The following is a 26,313-nucleotide window of genomic DNA, read 5'->3' on the forward strand; positions in this document are numbered from 1 at the left end:
CACCCATTGCCCAGGGCAGCCTTAGCTCACCCCGGTGCTCTTTGGAGCACAACAGGGGGAGAACCGCGCCGCCTTCGAGCCCAAAATTTCCCCGCTTCGGGTGTCCGAGCCTTTTCCGTAAGAAATAAAAGGAGACAGGCGGCCGCAGGCTGCTTTGGCGGAAGACGGGAGGGCGGGCCAGAAGTGTTGGGGTTCAGGTTCGGGTTTGGGTTCGGCGAACTTACCCGAACTCTGCCGCCAAGTTCGGCCGAACCCGCCGAACCTGAACATTGTTGGGTTCGCCCAACACTAATCATAATTCCTTAACTTGAAATACAAATCTTTCTAATCAAATGAATATTACAAATTCCCTTCTTTGTTGATTCATCTATTAATTGATTCTTTCTGTCCACAATTTCTTGGCTGTAAAATGACCAAGATGCACCAACAGTCTTGGGGATGTATTTTTCTCATGGCATTAAAAATGATTACCTTCTAAGTAATTGTTGAGAATTTACTACATACCGTAATTTTGAAAGCTGAGCCCAATAATGTAGCAAACCCAGCAGTTTCCTGCCAACAGTTCCTTAACATTATGCAAGATATGCAATTTATGTCTCTGCTTTATTTCATCTTAACAAGAGCCAAAAATAATATTGAAACCAAAAATATTTTAACTAAAAAAAACCCCATTTGTGAGCATAGTATTTTTTTCAGAGCTGCCATGATGAAGAAGATAACAATGATGGTGAAGAAGAAGTGAAGAGCTTTGAAGTAAGATTAATACTGTCTACTTCAATCTTTGATTTTGTTCATTATTCCATAGTGTCCCATGTAGCAACATTTGTTGTTCATGCTTTTCAATATGTTAAAAAAAATCCTGATAACAGATTTTATTTGTTTGATAAAATATTATTTTAAAAAATACTAAAAATCTGACCACATTAAAATTCAAAGTTAAAGTATTTTCCACTACTTCCCTAACAACTGAGAAGCATTTTGATGAAGAATTTCTGAAGTCTTATTTGAAACTCTTAAGACAAATTCTTGACTATGGGTTTTGTTTACTGAATATACTTAAGTAGCATCAGTAATGATGCTCTGATGGTCATAGAGAATACTGCTAGATATTAAAGTATATTATACCCAGCATATAAAAGATTTTATAGGGTAAGATCAATTTAAAGAATAGTATTAAGAGACCTGTGCTATTATTATGTGATTCTGGTTAGATATTTATGAGAAGTGTTACTATGATTTGCATTATTTAAAAGTGTTAAGAGTTCCCTCCCATATAGTTTATTACAGTCTTTACCTGATATTATAAAGAAATACAGATAGCCCTTGACTTACAACCATTCATTCAGCAACCATTTCAAGTTACAGTGGCATTGAAAAAAGTGACTTATGGACAGTCCTTGCACTTAAAACCTGGCAAGTTTAAGGCTTGTGACTGAAGGAGGAATTCTGGGAGATGAAGTCCACAAGTCTTGAAGCTGTCAAGTTTGTAAACCTCTGAGTTAGGGGTTAGGTGTGCAAGGGTCTTCAAACCTGGCAAGCTTAAGGCTTATGGACTTCAATTCCCATTTCTGAGCTAGCATGACTGAAGGAGAAATTCTAGGAGTTGAAGTCCACAAGTCTTGAAGCTGTCAAGTTTGAAGTTTGTAAAAAGTGTACATGGTTTTAAACAGTATACATGGTTATAAAAAGTATTCTGCTACACTGGTATTTTATTAAACAATATAATACTACACCATTTGTTTCAGAATACTTTTTTCCTTGTTTTCCTCGTCTAAAATCTAGGTGTGTCTTATACACCAGTGCGTTTTGTATACCGAAAAATATGGTATCTGTAAATAAAGACAGCTAAATCTGTAGTCTCAATTTCTACATAATTGGATATAAATTGGATGTAAAATTATCTAAGTCCAACATACACATATGAAATCTCTCTAGCTTCTTATTTTTTCTATTCTCCCAGGTATGACACCTTACATATATAATATGTGTTTTTCAGGTAAATCAAGATAATAATACCCAGAGGAATGGCTCAAGTTTGCTTTGCCATTCATGTATTTTGTTCTCTTGGGTATGGGCCATGTATCACAAGACCAGTCCTTTTATATTCGATATGAAGCAAAATATTTTTTATTTAACCACTTGGTGGAGTTCTCAGCAAAGTAGCTGATACCAGTGTTCCCTCTAATTTTTTTGGGGGTGGGCGGAAAAGTATAGTGTCTGAGCGGCAGTCCCTTCGGGACTGGGCAGCACAGAAATAATAATAAAATTTCCCTCTCGGCTTCTGGGCAGGTTTGGAAAACTCTGAGTTGATGATGATTTTTAAGTGAGCGATTGCTCACTGCTCAGCTTAGAGGGAACTATGGCTGATACTGGAAAAAAATCAATCTGGGTTATAAACTTGTCTGTCAGAGAAACTCATCTGTGTATTGTGATTATGAACTTTGGGTTAAATGAAGAGATGTTATCATCTTAATGAATTCAGTTACTACCCTGTTGATAGGATCAAATACCTTTTGAAATCATCTCTATAAATTTATACAATTGCTCACTATAATTCTGCATTTCTTGCCAATAGTGAATGGAAACAATTACCACTTACTTGCTCTGAGAAGTCAGTTGTCACAGTTTGTATATAAATACACTTATGGCACTTTTTGTCTATTATTTATTATCCAGTCGGTTATCAAATTAGCAGAGACAATTGTCATAGACAAATCTGAAATTCAGTTGTATGAGACATCTTTGAATGTATCAGCTGATAGGGCATATCTATCAATGTTTCCAATATGTCTTTTAGATATTGAAGTACAGTATTGAAGTTTTTTAAAACAGAATTTGAATTGTTTCATTTCTAATGAGTGTAGAGTAAAAAATCTTTTTAAAACTGCAAGTAACTAAATTATTAAAAAATGCAACAAAAATAAAGTGAAATATAGACAAGGTTTAATTAATGTAAAATTAGTATACATTAAATGTATACTATTAACAACTTATTATATTATAAAAGTTAAACGCTGCCGTACATGAAAACAGTTATTCGCTTATTATGAAAACACTTGTTCATAAAATACTTTATTTTGATGTATAAAGGAACAGAGGGATCTCTATAGAATTCAAGTAATAACAATTCAAAACCTTAATTTTATTAATTGAAAAAGTTTAATTACATCCTCAGATGCTTCCCATTTTTTGCCAGGCAGTAAGAATTTCTATTTCTCTTTATAATGTTGAAAAATGTGTTGGAGCAAGTAAAATATAAATTATGATAGATTAGAGATTTTTTAAATTATTTTAAAGCACTGAGTTTTATAAGAAAGTTAATTATATGTGTCATTGCAATTAGATATATTTGTTTGTAATAAGGAGAAAAGCTTTAGTTTTGTTGTTCCCTCAGATTATGTAAGAAATAACATTGTAATAAGGAGAAAAGCTTTAGTTTTGTTGTTCCCTCTGTTTAAGTAAGAAATAACATAACATATAAATCCAATTAAAATTATCTGTATTCAGAACTCTTCTTTGTCGCTTTGATATTCTCGTCCTTGGCCTTCATCTTTGTCTGCTACCACTAATCACTGTTGTCTCTGTGGGAAGTACCCATCTTTTGTTGTTTGTTTACACTTGCCACTATATTTCCATCTTGTAAATTAATATAAATCTTTGTTAAAGATATGTATATTTTCAAAGTATCTTTATTTAGAAAAAGTATTCATATACTTAGAATTTACAAATGAATTTCAAAGTTATCAAGTAAGACTTATGGAGCTTGTTCAGCTGAAAACTGTTGAAACTATGTTAAATATACTACCGTGTTTCCCTGAAAATAGGACATCTCCAAAAATAAGCCCTCCCCTAAAAATAAGCACTGCCTGAAAATATTTCATCCAGTTCCCACCATTTCCTCTGATTAGTGTTAGGGAGTCAGAGCTGTAAATCAGGTAAGATGGCAAGAGGAACGCTGTCTTGCTCCTCATGCCCCCAAATAATAAGACCTCCACAAAAATAAGGCCAAGTGCTTATTTTGGAGTTCAAAAAAAATAATTTTATTTATTTATCTTATTTTGGGGAAAACACGGTAAGAGGATGAATAAAGTAAATCTTTAATATGATGGGACTGTTAAGCAAATCTGTACTTGGGCAATCCTGGTTTCTATAAGAAATATATTACAGGGAGGGAAAGAACATATGAAACAGTTGAATGTTAAATGAAGCCCTACAGGTTGAAACTGTTCTGGGTTTTGCATTTAAATTTTAAGTTGCCATGAAACATATGGGGGACCAAGAAATCTTTCTTCAAGAACTACAATTTGGACTGTGCATTTAGTTGATCAGCTATCGTCAGAGTACTTTGGACAGTTTTCTTATTGCTATTTCACTTCTTATCCTCACCTTTCCTTAAGGTCACAGGATCCCAACGCAGCAAGGTAAAATAATGTGTTGTGTGCTTATGTGGGGCTAATTTTGTGACATGTAGTTTTATTAGACTCAACATCTTGGACAAGCTTTCTTAAGCAGCCTTGATACTTAAAAGTCTGTGCAGTTCCCAAAACAGAATATTTTCCAAATAAATGATCAGTTTTCAACTTGAATTCCCAATGTTATAATTAGAATCTTAATTTTTATTTTTAGGTAAATCATAACAGAGTGTGATGGATGAAGCTTTTTTCATTTACACTCAATAAATGCTAGATGATTGATAAACTAATGTTAATATAATTACAGTGATTACAGTGAAAGTTGAACAATGATTAAATATATATATATTTATTTCCAATCTTGATATCTGTGGAGATTCTGAGTCATCCATATCATGGTTCCAGATAAAAGGTGCTTTTTCAAAAAAAAATAACTGCACTTTGTTTTTCCTTGAAGATGTTTCGCTTCTTATCCAAGAGGTTTCTTCAGTTCTGACTGAATAGTGCAAATGGGTGTGGAATCTTCTTGGAACTACTGAAAGGACAGTATGGTCCTTTGCATTATTTAGATCAGACCTGGGCAAGGGGCGGCCCGTGGGCTGCATCCAGCCTGCCCGCTATCTGTAACCGGTCCGTGATGAATCATGAAGAAAGCGGGAACCGGAGGAGTCCCGGCAGACGCGGTGAGCTTTCTCATCCTTGCACTGGAGCAAACCCCGACCTCCTACCGAGAGCAGCCGAGCACAGAAACCATGCAAACACTCTAGCGCAGTGCCAGGCCAGGGTCTTGGTCTTTACAGTATTAGGTAGAGCTGAGTTAATTACATTAGTCCGGCCCTCTAAAACCATCCCAATTTCTTATGCGGCCCCATGGCAAAATTAATTGCCCACGCCTGATTTAGATGATCCTGAGGTCACAGATAAACCTCCAAGTGGCCTCAATGACTCTCAGAAAGAATGCTAACAACCAAATGAATGCAAGGAATACAAATCCTTCAAGACTCCACCATTAGTCAGAACTGAAGAAGCTTCTTGGATGAGAAGTGAAACATCTTCAAGGAACAACAAAGTCCAGTTGCCTCTTGAAAAATCACCTTTGGAATTCCAATCTTAATCCATGTAATTTCATGTTAGAATATTATTTACAGTATTTATATAATGTGTTCAAGAAAATAATTTGCCTTACAGCTCAGTAAAGTCTGATATATTTCCTATATGTACTATGTCTTCATGCAAAATCATTACTGAACTTTTACAATATTGAAAGATAGAACATTCTACATATCTGATTTTTCAATTTTCTATAGGTTATAGATACGGTAAATGCATGAGAAACAAAATCTAAGAGGTTGCTCTATCTAAAATTTCCTTAGTTGTGCCCAAAAAAATGTTTGACAATATAAACAAAGAAATAAATCTTTAATAAAAATGGCATAGGTACTTTGAAAACAAAATAGGCAAATGATCCCAGAATATGAAAGCAAGATTTAAGTGTGGGAATAAGTTTTTAATGTTACTCTTCGAACTGTCTTTTCTTAGCTAGCTTCAAAAAACATTTAAATGTTTTGTATTATTTCCCCCCCCCCCCCCATTTATAAGAGCATTCCATGAGTACTTATAACAACTAATGAAGGAATGAGCATTTTTGTCAATGACTAAGAAATACCACTAGGGTGTTAAGATAAGGAATTATTGTAGGAATCTAGAAATTTGTGGTTAAAAAAACGTATGTTTCCTCATTGTATCTTGAGTTTCATGATATTTAATAAATAGTAGAACATAATATTGTGGATTGAAATTCTTGCCCAATTTAAAACAATCAAAAATCTACTGTATCTCTTTAAAAGAGATTCTATTTTTTTTTTAAAGCTGAAAACAAGATGGCAATGCATGCACAGTGCTGGAAACTGTGCATGCATGTGCAGAAGAATCTTTTTAAAAAAAGACGGTGCCCACTGACCGGCACTGACCGAACCAGGTCAATGATGTCATCATGACATCACCAGTGGGTCACTAACATTTTGGGCAAACCAGTTTGAACTGGGAGGAACCCACCCCTGATTGAAATCAAGGTGTGTTTCTACTAGGTTTCTGCCCCTAGCATGCTGTCATATCAGCAGCAGAGAAGAGAGATCTTACAGAGCCATTAGAGGAATCTTACAGTTTTGTTGTTTGGGAATTGCTGTTTTTTTGAATTTTTTGACCTTTCATCTAGATCAAGGGTAGGCAAAGTTGGCTCTTCTATGCCATGTGGACTTCAACTCCCAGAATTCCTGAGCTAGCATGATTGGCTCAGGAATTCTAGGAGTTGAAGTCCACAAATCATAGAAGAGCCAACTTTGCCTACCCCTGATCTGTAGATAAAAGATATAAGAAGCCAAGCCTTTGTGTCTGCTCTCATTCTTCAGCATTCTTCTTGTGGGTCATCTTTTCATTTCTTTCCCCAACAATGACACCACAAGTACAAAATTAAGACATTTAATTAAATTGGGCAAAATTAAACTATTTATATTTTTGAGATTGCAGTCTTACTTTTACCAGACAGAATATTCTATGAAACAAAATGGTTGGTTTTTTAAAAATGTAATATTACCAGTGACGGGCTGCCAAATTTTTTACTGCCACATTGTAGGTGTGGCTTATTATGTGGGTGTGGTTTGATGGTCATGTGACCGGGTAGGAGTGGCTTGCTAGCCATGGGACTAGGTGGGAGTGGCTTGAAAATCATGTGACTGGGTGGGAATGGCTTACTGACCAAGATAAGTTTTCAAATAGGTGGTTGGACTCTTTTTCAGTTGAGTCACATTATTTGAATAACCACAAAAAGGACAAATGATAGACAACATTATTTGTTGAGCAGCACAATAACATTTTAAGGTTTTGTACTAAACCCACAAGGCTCAGTATGATAACAGATTAGACAGCTGCATTTTCTTTCATTGCTTTAAAAGTTTAGTTCTAGATAATGATTAAAATGATTAAAGCGTTTATGGGTAAAAACATACTATTTAATTATTTCTTATTTTAAAAGTAATTAAGGATCATACTAAGGTACTAGAGAAGGAAGGACAATAAAAAACTATTAAGAATTCAATAAATAGGGCATAAAGTTACTACCCCCACTTCATCCACCCCCATGGGGGCAGCAGCCCTTTACTGAGTATTACACTGCAAATATTATAAACATACCAAGAGCTATATTTTATATGCAAATTAAGTTTCATGTTTATGGTGTTAAATCAATGAAATTAATATATATTTGCATTAAAGTATTGCAAACAGTTCCCCCAATTATTGTCTCCCTCCCAGCAGATTTTGAATGTATATAGAAAATTTTTTCAAAGGGCTTCAACATTTCTGTAAATGTTACAGTTTTATTTGAACTTGGTTATGTATTTCCTAATTTAAAAGATGAATTGGTTCTTTGTAACACTCTACTGATGTAAGACTTGTAGCAGAAGAAATACACGTGCATATGTCACCTGTGCTTGTTCTTTGTCACTATGTCTCTCTGTGTGTGTCTTTGTATCTGTGTTGATATGTGTTTGTGTACGTTTCTCATATTATAGACAGTTGGAGATTGTTTTCTTTAAGATGCAGCTTATACATACTTCTATTATTTATTTATTGTCTTACATCTTATACCAGCAGCAAAATTATTCAGGGTAGATCCAGACTAAATATGGAATTCTCCTCCTGAGGGCCCCCCGTTCATGTAGAAATAATCCCCATAGATAAGTGAAATGTTTGAGTCAATGGAAAGTAAACAAGATTTTTGGGTCTAAGAAGATGAAATGACTGCAGAAAATATGACTTCAGCAATAGAGTGATCAACGCCTGGAATTCACTACCTGACTCTGTGGTTTCTTCCCCCAACCCCAAAATCTTCAACCTTAGATTGCCTACAGTTGACCTCTCCCCTTTTTTAAGAGGTCTGTAAGAGGCATGCATAAGCGCACCATTGTGCCTACCATCCCTGTCCTATTATCCTATTGTCTTTTTATCATTACTTTCTATGTTATGTTAATATAAACTACTATCCTATACTTGATTGACAAAAATAAATAAAATAAAAATCTTTTAATACCGTTGAAGTAACATTATAACAGTTATGTTTTGAGTTTGTGCTTCTTTAAAAAATAGTTTACAAGAAGAGATTTAAACAAGAAAACAAGAATTTTGAATAATCATGGCAGAAAATCAACACCTGCGTTTTGTTCCTATCTACTTTTTGTTTGTTTTTAAAACACGCAGTAATCCTCAGTAATAGATATTCTCAGCAGTAGTTAAATGACAAAAAATACTTAATGCATTTTGCTCCTATGTTTTATTTTAAAAACCATTTATGCTTCAGAATAATTTGAGCAGGTCAACCCCATGTAGCATGCAGGCTTTTGAGAAAAAGAATATATAAGAATCATAAATTTTATGTTGATTAAAGTCTACACTGAAAAATGTACTCTAAAGCCTCTTTATTCAGATGTATGATAAAAGTGATGATTTATATTATACCTCCATGTCAATTGGTTTCTATTTTAAGTTGCCATAGAGCCCTCTGGTATGAAAAGTTACATAGAAAAGATGTTAGGAAAAGCCCTCAAGTTAAATAGTTGGGGTTTTTATTCAGGAAAAAGAAATGGAAAAGCAAAAACTCCTCTACCAGCAAGCAAGACTCCATGATCGAGGGGCTGCTGAAATGGTCCTGCAGACAATTAGTGCTAGCAAAGGTAAGTTAACTTTTCTGCTGATTTAACATTTCCCAGTGGAGAATTTCACTGCAGTGTACATAAAACAATTATGGAAAGACAGCACTGCAACAAAGTGAGAAAGGGAGATATTGTGGATCCTACTCGGGCTACTGAAATTTTTCTCAGCTGTTGTTTATAAGCATTAAATGAACACATTGGAATTATTGGAATTAATGCTAGCACTAGTTTGGCCCTAAAGATTCAGTCCAGTGCTCCTTATCAAATGCATGTGTGGTTGGACAGATTGAGCAAAAATATTAAGTTGAAAAATATTTTTTTAATTGGTAACTGATGGATGAATACAGAGGATACTGAAAGAAAGTAAAATTTAGAAAAACAATCTATTTGTAATATACATACAGATATACATATTGTATATATACACAGTCAACTTCGTAATGGTTTTCTAAGAGAAAGAGTAGGTATATGTATGTATACTATGTATGTAGGCATATATACTGTGTAGGCATCTGTATAGAAACATACATACATACATACATACTGTACATGTGTATATATATATGTGTGTCTGTGAAGAAGTGGTAGACATCATGATCTCGGAACATTTTAAAAAATTATTTAAAATTACTAAGCTTTCATCAGCCTCTGCTGACTTCATCATTGTGAAGAGATGCCTGCTTTTATGTAATGCCGATGTATGTATGTATGTATGTATGTATGTATGTATTTATTTATTTATTTATTCATTCATTCATTCATTCATTCATTCAATTTTTATGCTGCCCCTCTCCTTAGACACAGGGTGGCTTACAACTTGTTAGCAATAGCACTTTTTTAACAGAGCAAGCATATTGCCCCCACAATTCGGGTCCTCAGTTGACCCACTTCGGAAGTATGGAAGGCTGAGTCAACCTTGAGCCGGTGATGAGATTTGAACCGCTGACCTGCAGATCTACAGTCAGCTTCAGTGGCCTGCAGTACAGCACTCTACCTGCTGCGCCACCCCGGCTCATACATGTATGTATGCATGTAATTAATTAAATTTATAGGCCACCCGTCTCCTTGTGTACTCAAGGTGGTTTACAACAGTAAAAACACAATGAAAATTTAAAATACCCCAGTACATAAATAAGAACAAGTAAAAAAGTTTAAACCCAATAAAACAACACACAGTCATCAATCATACTTACTAGTGGCTTGAGCGGAAAATCTTTGCTCAATGACCCCAGGCCTGCCGACATAAATGTGTTTAAGCGCTTTCCAATTTAGTCATTGCATGTGTAATAGGCCTATATCCTTTCTTCCCTCCTGTAATTAACTTTGTTGTTTCTGCCTTAGTTATGCTGACAGATGACAATATGATTTCTGTTGCCTCTTTCCCCATTGTGTATTGCCTCTTTCTCTCCTTAATGGGTAAAGCAGGGCTATCAGGCATTGCTTTTGACCAAACACTGAGGAAGAGAGTAAGTTCTATGAAAGGAGGAGACTTCCTCAATAATCTACCGTATTAACTGCAGCAATTATGCACATCATTAAGTAGGAGAAACATAAAAAAGACTAAAAACTAAGGTGCATGAACATAAACTAGCGGTCCAACTCAGGGAACAGTGCTCCCACATTTGAATGCATATGGAGGAGCATGGTCATGAGTTTAACTTCCAGGAAACTGAAGTCATTGCCCACAATGAAACAAAAGGAGGACACCTCTTGAAAGTAACCTGGTTCTCTAACAACAAATCCATCAATAGACATATTGACATACCACCGACATACCAGGCATTAAGACACTAGAAAGGACTTCAGTAGGACCGATCACTATGGTTGAATGGAGATTGGGGGCAAATTCCCCACTTTAGGCATAGAGATTGGCCCAATAAAGATGTGACAAACCCTAACCGAGTGCAAGAGAGCATGCTAGAGAAGCAGCAGAATGAGAGAGATTGTGTGTGTGAAGAACAACAACTGCAGATCTATCACTAGATCATGGGCAAAACAAATAAATTTAGAGGAGGCAACATTTGTGCCCAAAAGGGAGAGGAATAACAATGAGGGGGACAGAGCAGGGAGAAATACTTTCAAAGCAATGCCTGATAGCCCTGCTTTATCCCCTAGGGAGAGAAAAAGGCAATGCACAATGGGGAAAGAGGCAACAGAAATTACACCAGTAGAAAATAAGGCAGAAACAACAAAGTTAATTACAGGAGGGAAGAAACTGTGTGGGCCTAGTATGTGTGCAATGACTAAATCGATCAGCATTGCATAAAAGCAAGCATCTTTTATGTTAGGGGATAAGCATAATGCAGATTGTACACTCTAACAAAGTTAACGGGCTGACAAAAGCTTAGTAGTTTTAAATTTTTTTAAAATGTTTTGGAGATTGTGATGTCTATTACTTATTCATCTATAACTATACCTGGAACTCTCATTTTTAGGACAATTCTTAGTGTACATACGTACACTTTAAAATAAATATTTGTGTTGCAGGTGAAATGGGACCAATGGTTGCAGCCACTCTCAAACTTGGGATTGCTATCTTGAATGGAGGAAATTCAACTGTTCAGCAGGTAACTTTTCTAACATGTAGAGTGAAATATTCCTTTTTCTTGACAAAGATTTTTGGATCTACATAAGGCATAATTTGTTGATTGAAGTTGATTAATTTATTAGTGACTGGCCTCTTTCTACGGAATCAGAATATTAGGTTTTAGAAAGGTTTCTTATCTTCCTTTACGCTAAAATAGACCATGATCAGAAAATGTACTTTTTAGTTATGATGCTATAGCTCTGGAATACTATCTCCAGAAAATTCTACCTGGCACCATTTTTTGTCAGATACCTTTTTGTATTTATCTTGGAGCCTACATTTCTTGTTTAAAAGCCTTAAGGCCTTAGTTTCAGTTTTTTAATATATGTTGTTTGGCTGAAATTATACTGTTTTTTTTAAATTGACTTCTATGTTATCATAGTGCTAGTTATTAGTTATTAGTTATTAAATAAAGAATTATTAAATGACCCCGGGGCATCACTATTATTGCTGCTGTTACCTCTAAAAGTGATACACTTTCCAAACTGTTGAGGTTGTTGATCACAAGGCAACATGCAAGGACAGAAGAGTTTTAAACTGATTGGACCAATTTACATCAAACTTAAAAAAATCAGAGATGGAGGAAAGGCAATGCAAGGGCAACACTAGTAAGAAGGTAGCAAGAAGCAATTGCAAAACTGAAGCAGAAATGATGTAGAGAGTTACCTAGAGCCTCTTATATGCCTCCTTATATGCCCGACAATATTACTCTCTATAACTGTCTGGATTAAATTTTGGGGATGTTATGTCAAAAAGCAAAACACAAACATTTTAAAATGAAATGAAATGATGTTTTTTTCTAGAAAATGCTTGACTATCTCAAGGACAAAAAAGATGTAGGCTTCTTTCAAAGCCTTGCCGGTCTTATGCAGTCTTGCAGGTAAGAGGAAAAAACCAGCACATTTTCAGACCTTATATTATATATCATCATGAGCTACTCAGAGCAAGTAAGAATGGAGAAGCATAGAAAGCTTTGTAATAAATAATTGAGGGAATGAATAAGCAAACAACTGAATAAATATTTAAATACAAACTTTGATTTTCCTGTTTCTGTTGTCTTACACTGAGTAGGTTTGAATGCCTAGGGAAATCCTTCTATTAATTTGAAAAGTAAAGCAAAAGAAAAGTGAACAAGCTACAGTAGAAAGAGTAAAGCCCAGTGACTTCCAAAATCATAGAATCTGAAAAGGATTCAATGGTTTTTTTAAAAGATAGGCTTGTCTTATTTTCTAAGATGTAATATTGTGACGGATAGAATTAGTATTTGAATATAGATGCCAAAATATTGTCAGAGGGGAAATTCCCCCAATATAGTGTAGGTTAAATATTTTTTTTCCTTTCAGATTCTCAGAAACACTCCTCTTTTATGTATATTTAATAATAAAGTATTCATTACTTTAATGTCCTGCAGCATATTCACTTCTTTAATGTGTTTATGATAAGGAGCCCAAAGGTTGGGATGTAGAGGAAGAATATCACACTAAATTTTCTCTAAGTTTATTTGTTTATTTTTTAAAATTAGATGACTTCTAAACTTAAAAAAAAAGACTTACAAAAGCAAAAGTCAGCAATTTTAAAAAGCCATCAATCAAAAATACATTCAATAATAGATATATAGTCCCATTGTTAGGTAAAGATATTTTTAAAATTATTGTGTCTAGCTAGTTTATTGCTATGATGTTGCAGGTAGACAATTAATTATATTTTGCTCTCAGTGGCACATCACATTGGTGGTTCTAATGGTACAATTGAAGCTGCCCTTTTATGTGTTTACTTATAGAAGGTCAGTGCAGTGGCTTAGCAGCTAAGACTGGGTTTGTTGGCTGGAAAGCCGGCAGCCCAAGGGCGAGACCTGAGCAACTTAGCAGTTCGAAAGTATGCGTATGCATGTAGATAAATAGATACCACTGCTGTGGGAAGGTAATAGTGCTCAGTAATGTCATGCAGGTCACATGACTGCAGAAATAAGAGCCGAGATGGTGCAGTGGGTAGAGTGCAGTACTGCAGGCACTAAAGCTGACTGCTAGATCTGCAGGTCAGCGATTCAAATCTCATCACCGGCTCAAGGTTGACTCAGCCTTCCATCCTTCCGAGGTGGGTAAAATGAGGACCCGGATTGTGGGGGCAATAGGCTGGCTCTGTTAAAAAGTGCTATTGCTAACATGTTGTAAGCCTCCCCGAGCCTAAGAAGAAGGCTGGCATAAAAAATTGAATAAATAAATAAATATATAAATGTCTTTGAACAGTGCTTGTCTCTATGACCTTGAAATGGAGATGAGCACCACCCCTACAGTTGGCAACAATTAGCTGAGTAAAATCCACAGAGACTCCTGTGGAGTATCAACATTCCTTTTTTTACACATACAGACATGACATTTGTATTATTTATACTAAGAAAAGTCTGGGCAATTTGCTTATTGAAGCCTGCAAAAGAGGCCAGCATGTGCTGTGAAGATAGGAAATGCAGCTGAGCCTCCTGTTTGTTTATGAGAACTAATTCTATATTTATTTATTTGTTTGTTTGTTTGTTTATATTAATAATAATATTATTTATTAATTGGATTTATATGCCGCCCCTCTCCGAGGACATTATATAAACATATCATCCTAGTATAGTGTCAGAAAAAGTCAATTGCTAATAAAGGTTTTGTTTACTTTAAATATGACCTATGGAGATTTTATACATTGCTTACATCTTACAGCAAAATTGAATGTTTGTGATTAAAACTATAGTGTATATTTCATTATAGTGTTCTTGACCTAAATGCTTTTGAACGTCAGAATAAAGCAGAAGGACTTGGAATGGTCACAGAAGAAGGATCAGGTATAGTTTTCCTTATCAAAAAGTTTTGTTGCCAGGTCCCTTTAAAGTCACTAAATAAAAATTATTATAGCTTTAGTTTATCTTTATTTGTGGCTAGACAACCCATGACCTGCTGAATCATTATTTCAGAGATATTTTTTTACCAGATACTCTGTATCCTCTAATACACCTGGAAAGTTCTTAAAAATTCAGGGCTTTATTCAGAGACGTAACTGCCTTGACAGTAGCTCTCATTGAACTGTATAGCACAGTCAAACACCAGGAATTGAACTCAGGAAATATTTTATGACAGTTTTGTATTATATCATTAAATGCTTTATGCTATTTTTATGTTATAGGTCCCAGATTTGGACACATTCTGTATGTTGGTCCAATTTAGTTATCTTGGTTGATTTGGCCCTATAATGCAGCATTTTGCCCAGTTAAACATTACAGACATAAACATTTAGTATTTTATTTATTTATTTATTTATTTATTTATTTATTTATTTATTTATTTATTTATTTATTTATTTATTTATTTATTTATTTATTTATTTATTTATTTATTACTTAGATTTGTATGCCGCCCCTCTCCGAAGACTCGGGGCGGCTCATTACAGTGGTTCCTTGACTTTAGCGGGAGATACGTTCTAAAACCGCCTGCAAAAGTCAAATTTCTGAGTAGAGACGCTCCCTTCCTTCCTTCCCCTCCCTCCTCCATTTCTGGCTTTACTTACCCCCAGAACCCGCAGGGGCAATGGGGCGGCAAGCTGGATGCTTTGCTGTGCTTGCTGCCGGTGTCTCCCATGGCGGCGGCGGCATCCCCGGTGCTCAGGGTCAGGGCAGGGAAAGGGGAAGCTCAAGGCAAGAGGAATCCAGGCCAGGACTCGAAGCCGGGATTCCAGGTCAGTAAGCTGGGAGATTGGACGCTACCACTAAGGGAGACGGCTTAGGTAGGTGGAGGAAGAAGAGGTGGCAGCAGCAGGCAGCAGTAAGGCTCAGCTTCAAGTGGGGCGTATCAATGCTCCAAGAATTAAAGGGGAGGATTTGGGAGGCTGGGGCAGAAGCGGACCTTTTATTTAAAGAAGCAGGACGGCTGGGGTGGGAGGGGAGGAGATGAGTTAAAACGCACAGTATTGTATATCGGGTGGCTGCAGGAAAACCTGTGGTGTTCAAAAAAACCGTGGAGTATTTTTTATTAATATTTGTTGAAAACCCATGGTATAGCCTTTCCGCGAAAGTCGGACCTGCGAAAGTCAAGGGACCACTGTATATCGATTAGACAACCATGATCACTTCAGAGATATTTCCTCATCTAAACAGAAACAAGGCAAAAAAACAGTGGTCAGATTTCTGACTTCCTGCTGGCTTGACAGTTGCTAACCACTCTCCAGTAAGTAAAAGTAGGATTGGAATATCCAGTTTCCAGGATATAGCCCAGGGGGTTAGGGTGGGACTAGTCTACTGAACCTCTGGGTAGCAACATAGCAGCATTGGAGCAAGCACAAATATGCCAAATTTCCATGATAGGCATGGCTTCTGGATAACTTAGTATAAAAATTGTTGCCCTATGATGCCTTGTTTCATTCAGTTAAAGGTTACAAATATAAAATTTTAATAGTGTATTAAATTATAATATATTATACGTCGGCTGTCAGTACCCCATCCATAATAAGAAATATCACTGGCAGAATGAAAACTTAAAAGGATTTTCTTAAAAATCAACTTTCATAAGGATTTGTGACAACTTGTTAGCCTTCCGCATGACATGAAAGAATTGGCCATTTCTGCAGACACATAGGCCAAAATAAAATGAGTTTTCCCTACCCCAGATTAATCTGGATAATTTTAACAACAGAAGGCTGAGCACCTTGAAGTGTAAAATGACCAGCCCAGTAAGCCAAAGCAAATTTCATATCCCCCAAATGGCAGAAAAATAATCTCTCTTGGACTGACGTATCTTTCTTCTACTAGCATAGGTAGCACAATATTAAATTTTGCTAGTGTGTGGCACAAATGAGACAATGACTGGATATAAATCGTCTTCTTCCCAAGTCAGGGGTGGGTTCTAACTTACCTCACTGCTGGTTCGCTTCCTTCCGCTGCTTGTGGCCACCTGTGAGCAAAGCGCGCACGTGCTTGCATAGTGGCAAACAATCAATTTTTTTAAAGCCAAAAACAAGATGGCGATGCATACACAATGGCGGAAACTCAGCTTTTGTGCATGCGCAGAACAACAACAACAACAAACCCCGGGGAAAAAAATCCAAGATATCCCCCCCCCAAACCCCCCAAGTTTTAAAAAGATGGCGGCCTCCACGGACCAGCACTGACCGTACCGGTTCCGTGACATCATCGTGACATCACCACCACTGGGTTGCTACTGGTTCTGGCAAACCGGTCCAAACCAGAAGGAATCCACCTCTGTCCCAGGTAATCTTCTCAGTAGCAGGACAGCCACAACTAATTACACACACTTTGGTGGCTGAAGTTTGCATCCTGTTTATTATTTTATTGGATTTGTCAAGCCCACCCCACTCCCCAAAAAATCTGAATGCCATACAATAAGTCAAAGTCTATAAAGCATGACCTGTTCATAATTTTGCAGTTATATGAAAATATCTGTTTGAGATTATTTTAATCAATGGAAAACTTGTGACATGTTTATTCTATTCTGAAATAAAATTACATATCGCAGAAAGATGAATTCTCTGGGTTTTTTTTGCTTGAAAGGTATTTAAATGCTGTTTTTGGACTTAGCTTAAAACTGGGAGAACTGGTGGCATTCCAGATATTGCATGACAGCAAATCTTGGAATTCCTTACCCATGCTTCATGGGCTAATAGAAATAGGTTCAGCAACAACTAGAGGGCCACCAATTTTTTATTCTTGATTTTTTTAAAGTATCAGAACTTTTGATTTTGAACCAGTTCACATTTTCTACCTTTTGATCAGCTTTTCCACTGTTATTATCTTGTTGTATAAATCTGTTGTTTCCATCTAGAATTATTTGTGTATTTTCTCTGTGACTAGTTGTTTGTTTGTTTATTTATTAAATTTATTTGCCGCCCATCTCATATAAAAGCAACTCTGAGCGGCTTACCGCATTAAAACCTCTGTCATTTATATTCATTCCTAATGGAATTCCTTTTATTATATACAGTACTTTAGCAAATCCTTTCATGTTTATTCTTCAAAATAAGAAGGAAAACTAAACAATTTACTATTCTGTTAGGCAAGTTAATATATTTTAGTAATTTCCTTGCAATCATTTCCAACTTCTTTTGATTAGCTTGGTGTTTACATCAGATTAAAAGAAGATAAACTTTTAAAGGTTTTTAAAACATTAAGTTATTGATTCTGTGCATTCTTGTCCTTAATTATACTCCAGTTTTTATTTTAGCATTTGTGTTTTTGTTTTTTACTCATCTGCCTGGAAGGTAGCTCATACGAGTAAATTTTGGTATCCAGTTTGCTTCATTTGGTTGATCATCAAAAACGTGATAATCAATCAAATGATTGGTTTTCAAGAATGGAAATATTTTTTTCGTCGCATATATTTTTCTGTAGCTTTATGGTTTTCATTGAAGAAGTTTATTTTATTTTGGAACCTGGGCATATGTTATTAAAGAATACAGCATGCATCTCCTTTTCTTTCTTTTCTCTCTGTTGAATTATTATTCTGATATCAAAATATTTTAATTCTCTCTTTACATTTTTAGGTATTTACCTAAATTGGGTTTTTGATTTGATTCATGGAGAATTAAATCAGAAGCAATGCTAAATATATTTTTTTAAACTTTGAAATAAGTTCTCACTTTTTTCTTTTTCCCCCCATTTTCTTTTCTTTGAAATCAATGTCCTGTCTTCCCCTTCCTCAGTCATCACTCATGAGCGTGGTAATTATTAAACATCAATTGACTTTCTTTTTTCCTGTCGTAAGCTTGGTGTCAGCACTGTTCACCTCCTGAACATCATGCAGCATGCAGTTCGTTTTTATTTTTAGACTGTCAAAGTAGGATTATTACTATTATTATTATTATTATCATGGTTGTATTCTCCAAAGTTCCATTTGTATGCCAACTTTCCCCACATCTTTGTTTTTTCCTCCCTTTCTCAGGATATGCACAGTATCTGGCACACTAGATGTAAGATCAGCAAGCTTTTTGATTTTCTTCTTTTTTTCTGCTTCATTTGGTGGTGTTATTTTCTTAGTGGGCCAAGTATTTGTGATGGTTGGTTGTAAATACAATGTGTGCATATGACAAATCCACCATGTGCTGTGGTCTTCCTGTAGCATTTCTGTTGTGTATTTAATGTGGCTTTATGGCTGCATTGGTTTGTGCAAACATAGGAAATCAGTGGAGGATCCAGACTTGATGGGGAGAGAGAGGGCATGTTTTGTGATTAAAAAGTTATATCTTCACTGTGAACATTAATAGAATTAATGCATGATAGCCAGTTGTAATTCTGTTGATGAAACTCTTTTTCAATATTTCTTGGTGTTTGTGAGAATCTGTTCTGTAAGGGAAACTTCAATATATAACTCAATCACCCCTTGTTCTTATAAAAACATCTCCATTTACGTAAAACAAGTTTCAAAACTTTGAAATATAATTGATTTTAGTTAGAGTTCATTTATAATGCTACATTTGATTGTTTGGGAAAAAGTCCATTAAGTTTAAAGTTAAAATTAAAAATGCTTAATTCTCAGCAAGCAAATCATTAATTTTCAGCTATTTTTCAACTATCAATGATAATAATATTATAAATTATGAATTATTGTAAGATACAAAGAATGACATTATTTAAATAGAGCAAATTCAGAACCAATTTGCTATAGGGTTAAAGCATCACAGAAAGAACTGGAGGACTGAATTCTGCTCCCAATTTAAACTTGAAGCCAGCTGGATGACATTAGGCCAGTCATTCTCTCGCAGCCCTAGAAAGGTAGCAATGGCAAGCCCCTTTTGAAATCCTGCCAAAAAACCTGCAGGGACTCGTCAGGAAGTTGCCGCGAGTCAACAGTGACTTGAATGGGTGTGACTGTGTATCTGCACACACATATACACAGACTCGCACACAACAAATATTTTTAACTGAGAAGTACAATTTTCAAATACATTACAATTTTTGCAGGAATAGTTTTCCTCATTGCTTTAAATGCTTCAACATTGGAAAGAGCATATGGGATGTATTTAGAGAAATAGTGCTTATTGTCACATGTATTGATTGACAATTATGGTAGTGCTTCCTTAAACCATTCCTTTCATTATCCAAAACCATTATCAGAAAGTCTTTTTTATCCAACATGGGTAAAATACTTTAAGTGAATTTAAATGTCCCTCCTGTGGTTGGGCAATCAGTTTGTGCAGTTTCTAACTAAAAAAAAAGTTACTTGTACCCAATTTGGGGTAATTTAACTAAGTTTGGAAAGCACTGATTAATGGGCTCCAGTAATAATGAACTTACTGCTTTGTAAAAGAGCTCCAAGGGAAATGAGTGAGGGTTATGAAAATCAGTTTAGTCCATTGGACTGCTTTCTCCCCTCAAACAGGATTGTTATCTTCAATTGTTCCATGGTCATGATTCTCGAAGTGGGACAAAGAGGGGGGGAGGAGGGAGGGAAATAGAGAAGATTTTTTTAAAAAAATTTGTCCTGATTATTATTTCTAGTATTAATAGCTGATATATTTGGAATCCTTCCTGGTAGGATCTGAAAGGTGTGCGATCTGTAATAATAATAATAATAATTGCCACTGGGTAAACCATTGGTTATTGCAAAATGCACAAAACCTTTTCTTAAAATGGAAACGATGAAGATTCTAGACATACCTTTTTAGACAGATTATTTTAAACACCTAATCAATGGAATGGAGTATATCTTACTGGTTTTTCGAAAGAGGTTATACCTTGTTTTTTAAAACCATGGATTTTTCTTTCTAAGTGATAAAATAAGTATTTCATACAATCTTAAATATAGGCCTTTTAACTGGTTTCAAGATTTATTATCGGTTGTGCCCTTTTTTATTGTTCATTGTACCAACAGTCTCTTTATTCTGATCCTCCACTCACTATGGCCAAGCTTCATGTTCTTAATGCTGGACCTCCCACTGGTAAAACATTGACAGTTCTTTACCAGATATGTATCTGACTTGTTTCTGTGATGTATTAAATGTTGCATTTTTATGTGTTACGTTTTACTTGTTATGGTTAATAATGGAAAAAGGTTCAAAACCAAAGGTATAAATCAATTTACATTAATTTCTTACATTTTCATTTCCTCCTTTCAATTTAAATAATGTTTCCATAGACCATGATATGCTTGAAAGTGCATTATTTCCTCTCCTTTCATCTTAAAAGTAACCTTTCTGATGTTTTCTTTCCTTGTTTTACATAATCTGGATTATATTGAATTTTGTCACAAAGATACCAAAGAGAAAGTTTTAAACGTTAAAGTATAAAATAACTTGAAATAACTCATAATTGTAAATAATTATATAATTAATACAATAAATATTTTGACTCCTGAAATAGACTATACATTCCACTCAGGTGGACTTGTTTATTTGTTGTTATTTCAGCGTAAGCCTGGAAAGAGTCACTTTGACTCATAATATTGCTTTCTACTATTAGCCTCTCCCATTCCTTGAAAGAATGGCTTAGTCCCAGAGTATCAATGATATCCTAAGGAGATGCCATGTAAGAAATATTCTGTCACCACTCAATTATTGACAGTAGTTCCCCACAACATTACGCACTGTTTAAGAATATGAGAGGTTACTAAAAAGAACTTACTAGACTTTCTGACCTAGCTAACATTGGGGAAACACTCAAATAATGACAAATTGAATGATCAAATATATTTGTTGGTAATTCTTTCAGTTTTACACAAAAGGTATTAAAGGCTGCAGGCTGTTTTTGGAAAATATGTTTCTGCAATTTAGAATGTAGCAACAGTGCCATCTGTGAGTGTATAACCCATGATCAACATGAAATGGAATTGTTTTACTTGCCCTTTCTTAAACATAATAGGTACAAATGAAATAGAAGATGAGTGGTGGCACTGAAGGGCGCAAAAGAGACAAATTACAAGTCTCAGATTATTAAGGTTTTATTTATGCCTGGATTTCAGAAATATGTTTCATTCTCTAGGGTAGTGATGGCAAACCTATGGCATGGGTGCCACAGATGGTGTTTGGAGCCATATCTGCTGGCACATGGGCAGTTGCTCTAGCTCAGTTCCAACGTGCATGTGTGTGCTGACCAGCTGATTTTTGGCTCACATAGAGGCTCTGGGAGGGCGTTTTTAGCTTCCATAAAGCCTCCCCCAGCTCCAGGGAAGCCTTTGGAGCCTGTGGAGGGTGAAACATGAGCCTACTGAGCCCACCAGAAATTGTTTCCAGTCTCCAGAGGGCTTCTGGGGGGCAGGGGAAGCTGTTTTTGCCCTCCCAAGGCATTGAATTATGGATATGGGCACTAGCGCATGAACGTTAGCGCGTGTGCCTGCTCTTTCAACACCTGAGGAAAAAAAGATTTGCCATCACTGTCCTAGGGCATTTCTGGAATATCCTAAATTACCTGATTGGCATGTGGGCAACATGGTAAACGCCTTCTCTTTTTTGTTCACAAAAGATTTTCTCCTCTCATTATATATAATACGAAATGTGCATATGATTAACAGTTTTAAATTATTTATAGTTGTAAGTAGGTGCTTAAAACAAAAGAAAGGGACAACTTGGAAAAAATAATCAGCAGTATAGAAGAGAATGATAAGGGTGGAATGGCTTTTGCTATATGCATTAAATCCAAATGTCCTGTATCCAGAATTTGCGTAACAAAAGAAATGGTCAGAAATATTTCCAGAAAATTCCTTTTGCCTTAGGAAGGAGAGTTAATTAACAAACTACCATTTAAGCACTTTCAAGAACTGCAACACCTACCACAATACCCATCATTTTGTTCTACTGCACATTACTCCTTTAAAAATATATTCCCATCTCACATGGTCCATGACAGAAACAAACATCTGTATGTGCAATAATGCCATTGAATAGTAGCATGGGCACGGGCAATATTTTAACTAAACTGCAATGTGCTGAAAATTTTTTACTCACTTTTACTTAAGTCTGTATGTTTAGACTTTTTCTGAATATATAGCCATTACCACTGCACACCACACAATACACAAAAGGGTTTTTCTTTTTATATAGGCCAACCTGTTTATCTATTTATTTATTTATTTTATTTATTTATTGGATTTGTATGCCGCCCCTCTCCATAGACTCGGGGCGGCTAACAACAGTGGTAAAAACAACATGCGACAATCCAATACTAAAGCAGCTAAAAACCCTTATTTTAAAACCACTCATACATACAAATATACCATACATAAATTGTAGAAGCCTAGGGGGAAAGAATATCTCAGTTCCCCCATGCCTGATGACAGAGGTGGGCTTTAAGAAGCTTACGAAAGGCAAGAAGGGTGGGGGCTATTTTAATCTCTGGGGGGAGTTGGTTCCAGAGGGCCAGGGCCGCCACAGAGAAGGCTCTTCCCCTGGGCCCCGCCAAACGACATTGTTTAGTTGACGGGACCCGGAGAAGGCCCACTCTGTGGGACCTAATTGGTCGCTGGGATTCGTGCGGCAGAAGGTGTCCCAGAGATAACCTGGCCCGGTGCCATGAAGGGCTTTATAGGTCATAACCAACACTTTGAATTGTGACCGGAAACTGATCAGCAACCAATGCAGACTGCAGAGTGTTGGTGTGACATGGGCATATTTAGGGAAGCCCATGATCGCTCTCGCAGCTGCATTCTGCACGATCTGAAGTTTCCGAACACTTTTCAAAGGTAGCCCCATGTAGAGAGTGTTACAGTAGTCGAACCTGTATTTGTTTATTTAGTAAATATATAGGCCCACCCATCTCATTTACATGACTCTGGACACTTTACAATGAAGTATAAAAAACTTTCCTTTTTATGACAGTGTAATCCCTTAATTTGGGATAGAGTCAGGATGACTGGATGGAGCTGAGCATTTACTGGCTAGATGTCCTTCCTGATGCTATGCGGAGTTTACAGCAGATATTTTTTTCTTTGCACCCCCAACAGTTTCCTCCGCAGAGTCCGCAGAGTCGTTAAAGGATTGAACTCTCAACCTTCCAAGTGGGAGGCGAGTGTCTTCCATTATTAGGCCACCATGCCGCTGAATTAAAGAGAGCTTATTTTTTAAATGTTATTTTTGCTTCTTTTTAAATTCTGGTTGTTGTTTTTTGTTTTTATTCTTAATTAGTGAAGACTAATTAAAGGATAAAATGACAAAAATAAGATAAAAATAGCAATTGAGAAGACTCACAGATGCTCAAGCAAGCCATGGCATATCTTCACTCATGCTATCAGGACCCCAAGCTCAGTGACAAAGCTTGGTTTTCAAAGACTAGCATTTTGGGGGCACGTCTGATGTCTTTTGGGAGACTAATGTTCCAGAGAGTGGGTGCCACAGGAAAAAAGGCTGCGTGCCTGTTCTCTAGATCAGTGTTTCCCAACCTTGGCCGCTTGAAGATATTTGGACTTCAACTCCTGGGAGTTGAAGTCCAGATATCTTCAAGTGGCCAAGGTTGGGAAACACTGCTCTAGATCTAACAGAATGAGTATATACCATGGAAGAGATACTGTATGGTCCTTATGTAACCTAGCCCCAAGCCATGAAGGCCTTTAACGGTCTTCTCTACACCTTGAATTGTGCAGAGAAACATCATCGTAGCCATTGTAGCTCGTGGAGTAGAAATGTCACACATAGTGAGCAACTAGCACTTGTAATTGCTTGTGCTGCCATATTTTATACCAGCTAAAGTTTCTGAATACTCTTCAAGGGCAGCTTCATATAGAATTGGAGGTGACCAAGGCATGGGTGACTATGAGCGCACTATCCTTTTTGAAACAGGCATTATTCAGAAATCAGTATTTAGTTACCTTCATATTTTTCATGAATAGAAACTTAATAATCACTTTATTTCACTGGCTTCATTAATTTTCTCCTGAATAAGCATTTTAGAACTAAGCAAATTTTCAATAAGATTAATTTATTAATTTAATTTGATTACAACATCTCTTGCTTATTCCAGTATCTCTCTATAGATTACATCTTCATATGTCACTCATATTACCTGTATCTAAACATTAACTTTCCAATATTGCATATTCACAAATTCAAAATTGAAATGAGAGATGATTTCTAAAATGTTGCCAAGTCCACGCTGCTACATTTTAAGGAGATATGTTTTCCAACTTTATTTTTTTTCTCATGATGAATGAACAAACCCACTTCCAAATAAGAACACTATGGAACTGATGCTGGGAAAATGTTGCAAGAAGCAATTATTTCTATAATTTTTAAAGCAACAAATGCTGCATGTGATGTTCTAATGTTACTTTGCATCCTGTCATGAAATTTATTGGGATTGACTTTCCCACAGGTGAAAAGGTGATGCAGGATGATGAATTTACCTGTGACCTCTTCCGGTTCCTTCAGTTGCTTTGTGAAGGTCATAATTCAGGTTTGTTCTCCTCTTCCTCCTCATCCTATTGCATCCAATGCTCTAAAATACCAAAATAACAAAAGATTAATTTCGTAAACCAAATAATAAGTTTGGTAGGTGTGATTAATATATTGAAAATGTTAAATACATACAAGGAAGCATGTTATGATACAGATAATTTTCAGAAAGTTCGAGATTAAGACAAATGTTAACTCCATGTCATTCTATTCCCCAAGGTTTTCAGAATTACTTGAGAACTCAGACTGGTAATAATACAACTGTCAACATTATCATATCAACTGTAGATTATTTATTGAGAGTTCAGGTAAAATATCACTCACTATAAAGTTTCACTAAAGTTTATGTTGTTTTTCCAATACTCAAAATAAATATATGGGTATTAATTAGCAGGTTTTGAAGCTTTAATGGAGATACATTTATTCATTTTCACATTGGTAATAATCAAACTTATGGGAACTTGAGAATAGTCATGCAATACATAAGCATCCATTTAAAAAAAAAAATTAAGTGAGTTTGTCTCTACAAACCAAGAATGACATACAGTGGTACCTCATGATACAAACTTAATTGGTTCCAGGAGGAGGTTCGTAAGGTGAAAAGTTCGTAAGACGAAACAATGTTTCCCATAGGAATCAATGTAAAAGCAAATCATGCCTGCAAATCCTTCAGGAAAATCCCAAACTTTAGAAGGGAGGCGAACAGAGGGCAGGGAGGAGTAGCTAAAGGGGGCGGGTGGAAGAAGCAAGGCTAGGCTAAAGGGTGAGTGGGAAGGAAGAAAGGCAAGGGGGGCGCCCCTCCCCTTTCTTTCTTCAAAAGACACTCTTTCAGTGCCTCTGCAAGCACGCTGTTCTCCTACTTTTGTTAATGCAAAGTCTTTCCCCCTCCAAGCCGCCCCTCCCTTTTCTTTCTTCAAAAAAGGGGAAAAAAAGAAACCCCTTCATCCCAGCAGCAGCTGCTTGGGTTCGTAAGGTGAAAATAGTTCGGAAGAAGAGGCAAAAAAACCTTAAATACCAGGTTCGTATCTTGAAAAGTTCGTTAGAAGAGGCGTTCGTAAGATGAGGTACCACTGTATTAAGAAAACTGTACATAAACATAATCTAAATTTTTGTTGCAATTATTTCTTAACCCAAATTTGAAATTGGATTTAAAAAAGTAAAAAGGAAAAAAATAAGAAAAACTATTTATTCCCCAGACACTCACAGATAATACTATTATTATATTTTGCTAATTTGTAACAGTGTT

The 26,313-nt window shown here is 36.0% G+C and overlaps 1 protein-coding gene across 1 annotated transcript in view; it reads left to right on the forward strand.

Annotated features, from left to right (window-relative positions):
- The window catches only part of RYR2 (ryanodine receptor 2), a 279,326-nt gene that overhangs the window by 222,786 nt on the left and 30,227 nt on the right, over positions 1 to 26,313 (forward strand). The window contains exons 81-87 of the mRNA XM_070734013.1: positions 697 to 753; positions 9,040 to 9,139; positions 11,606 to 11,685; positions 12,509 to 12,585; positions 14,456 to 14,529; positions 24,988 to 25,068; positions 25,287 to 25,375. Coding sequence (XP_070590114.1) covers positions 697 to 753; positions 9,040 to 9,139; positions 11,606 to 11,685; positions 12,509 to 12,585; positions 14,456 to 14,529; positions 24,988 to 25,068; positions 25,287 to 25,375 — 558 coding nt within the window. The remainder of the gene's footprint in view (positions 1 to 696; positions 754 to 9,039; positions 9,140 to 11,605; positions 11,686 to 12,508; positions 12,586 to 14,455; positions 14,530 to 24,987; positions 25,069 to 25,286; positions 25,376 to 26,313) is intronic.

This window comes from Erythrolamprus reginae, chromosome 1, assembly GCF_031021105.1.
Source record: "Erythrolamprus reginae isolate rEryReg1 chromosome 1, rEryReg1.hap1, whole genome shotgun sequence".
NCBI classification, from domain to species: Eukaryota; Metazoa; Chordata; class Lepidosauria; order Squamata; family Dipsadidae; genus Erythrolamprus; species Erythrolamprus reginae.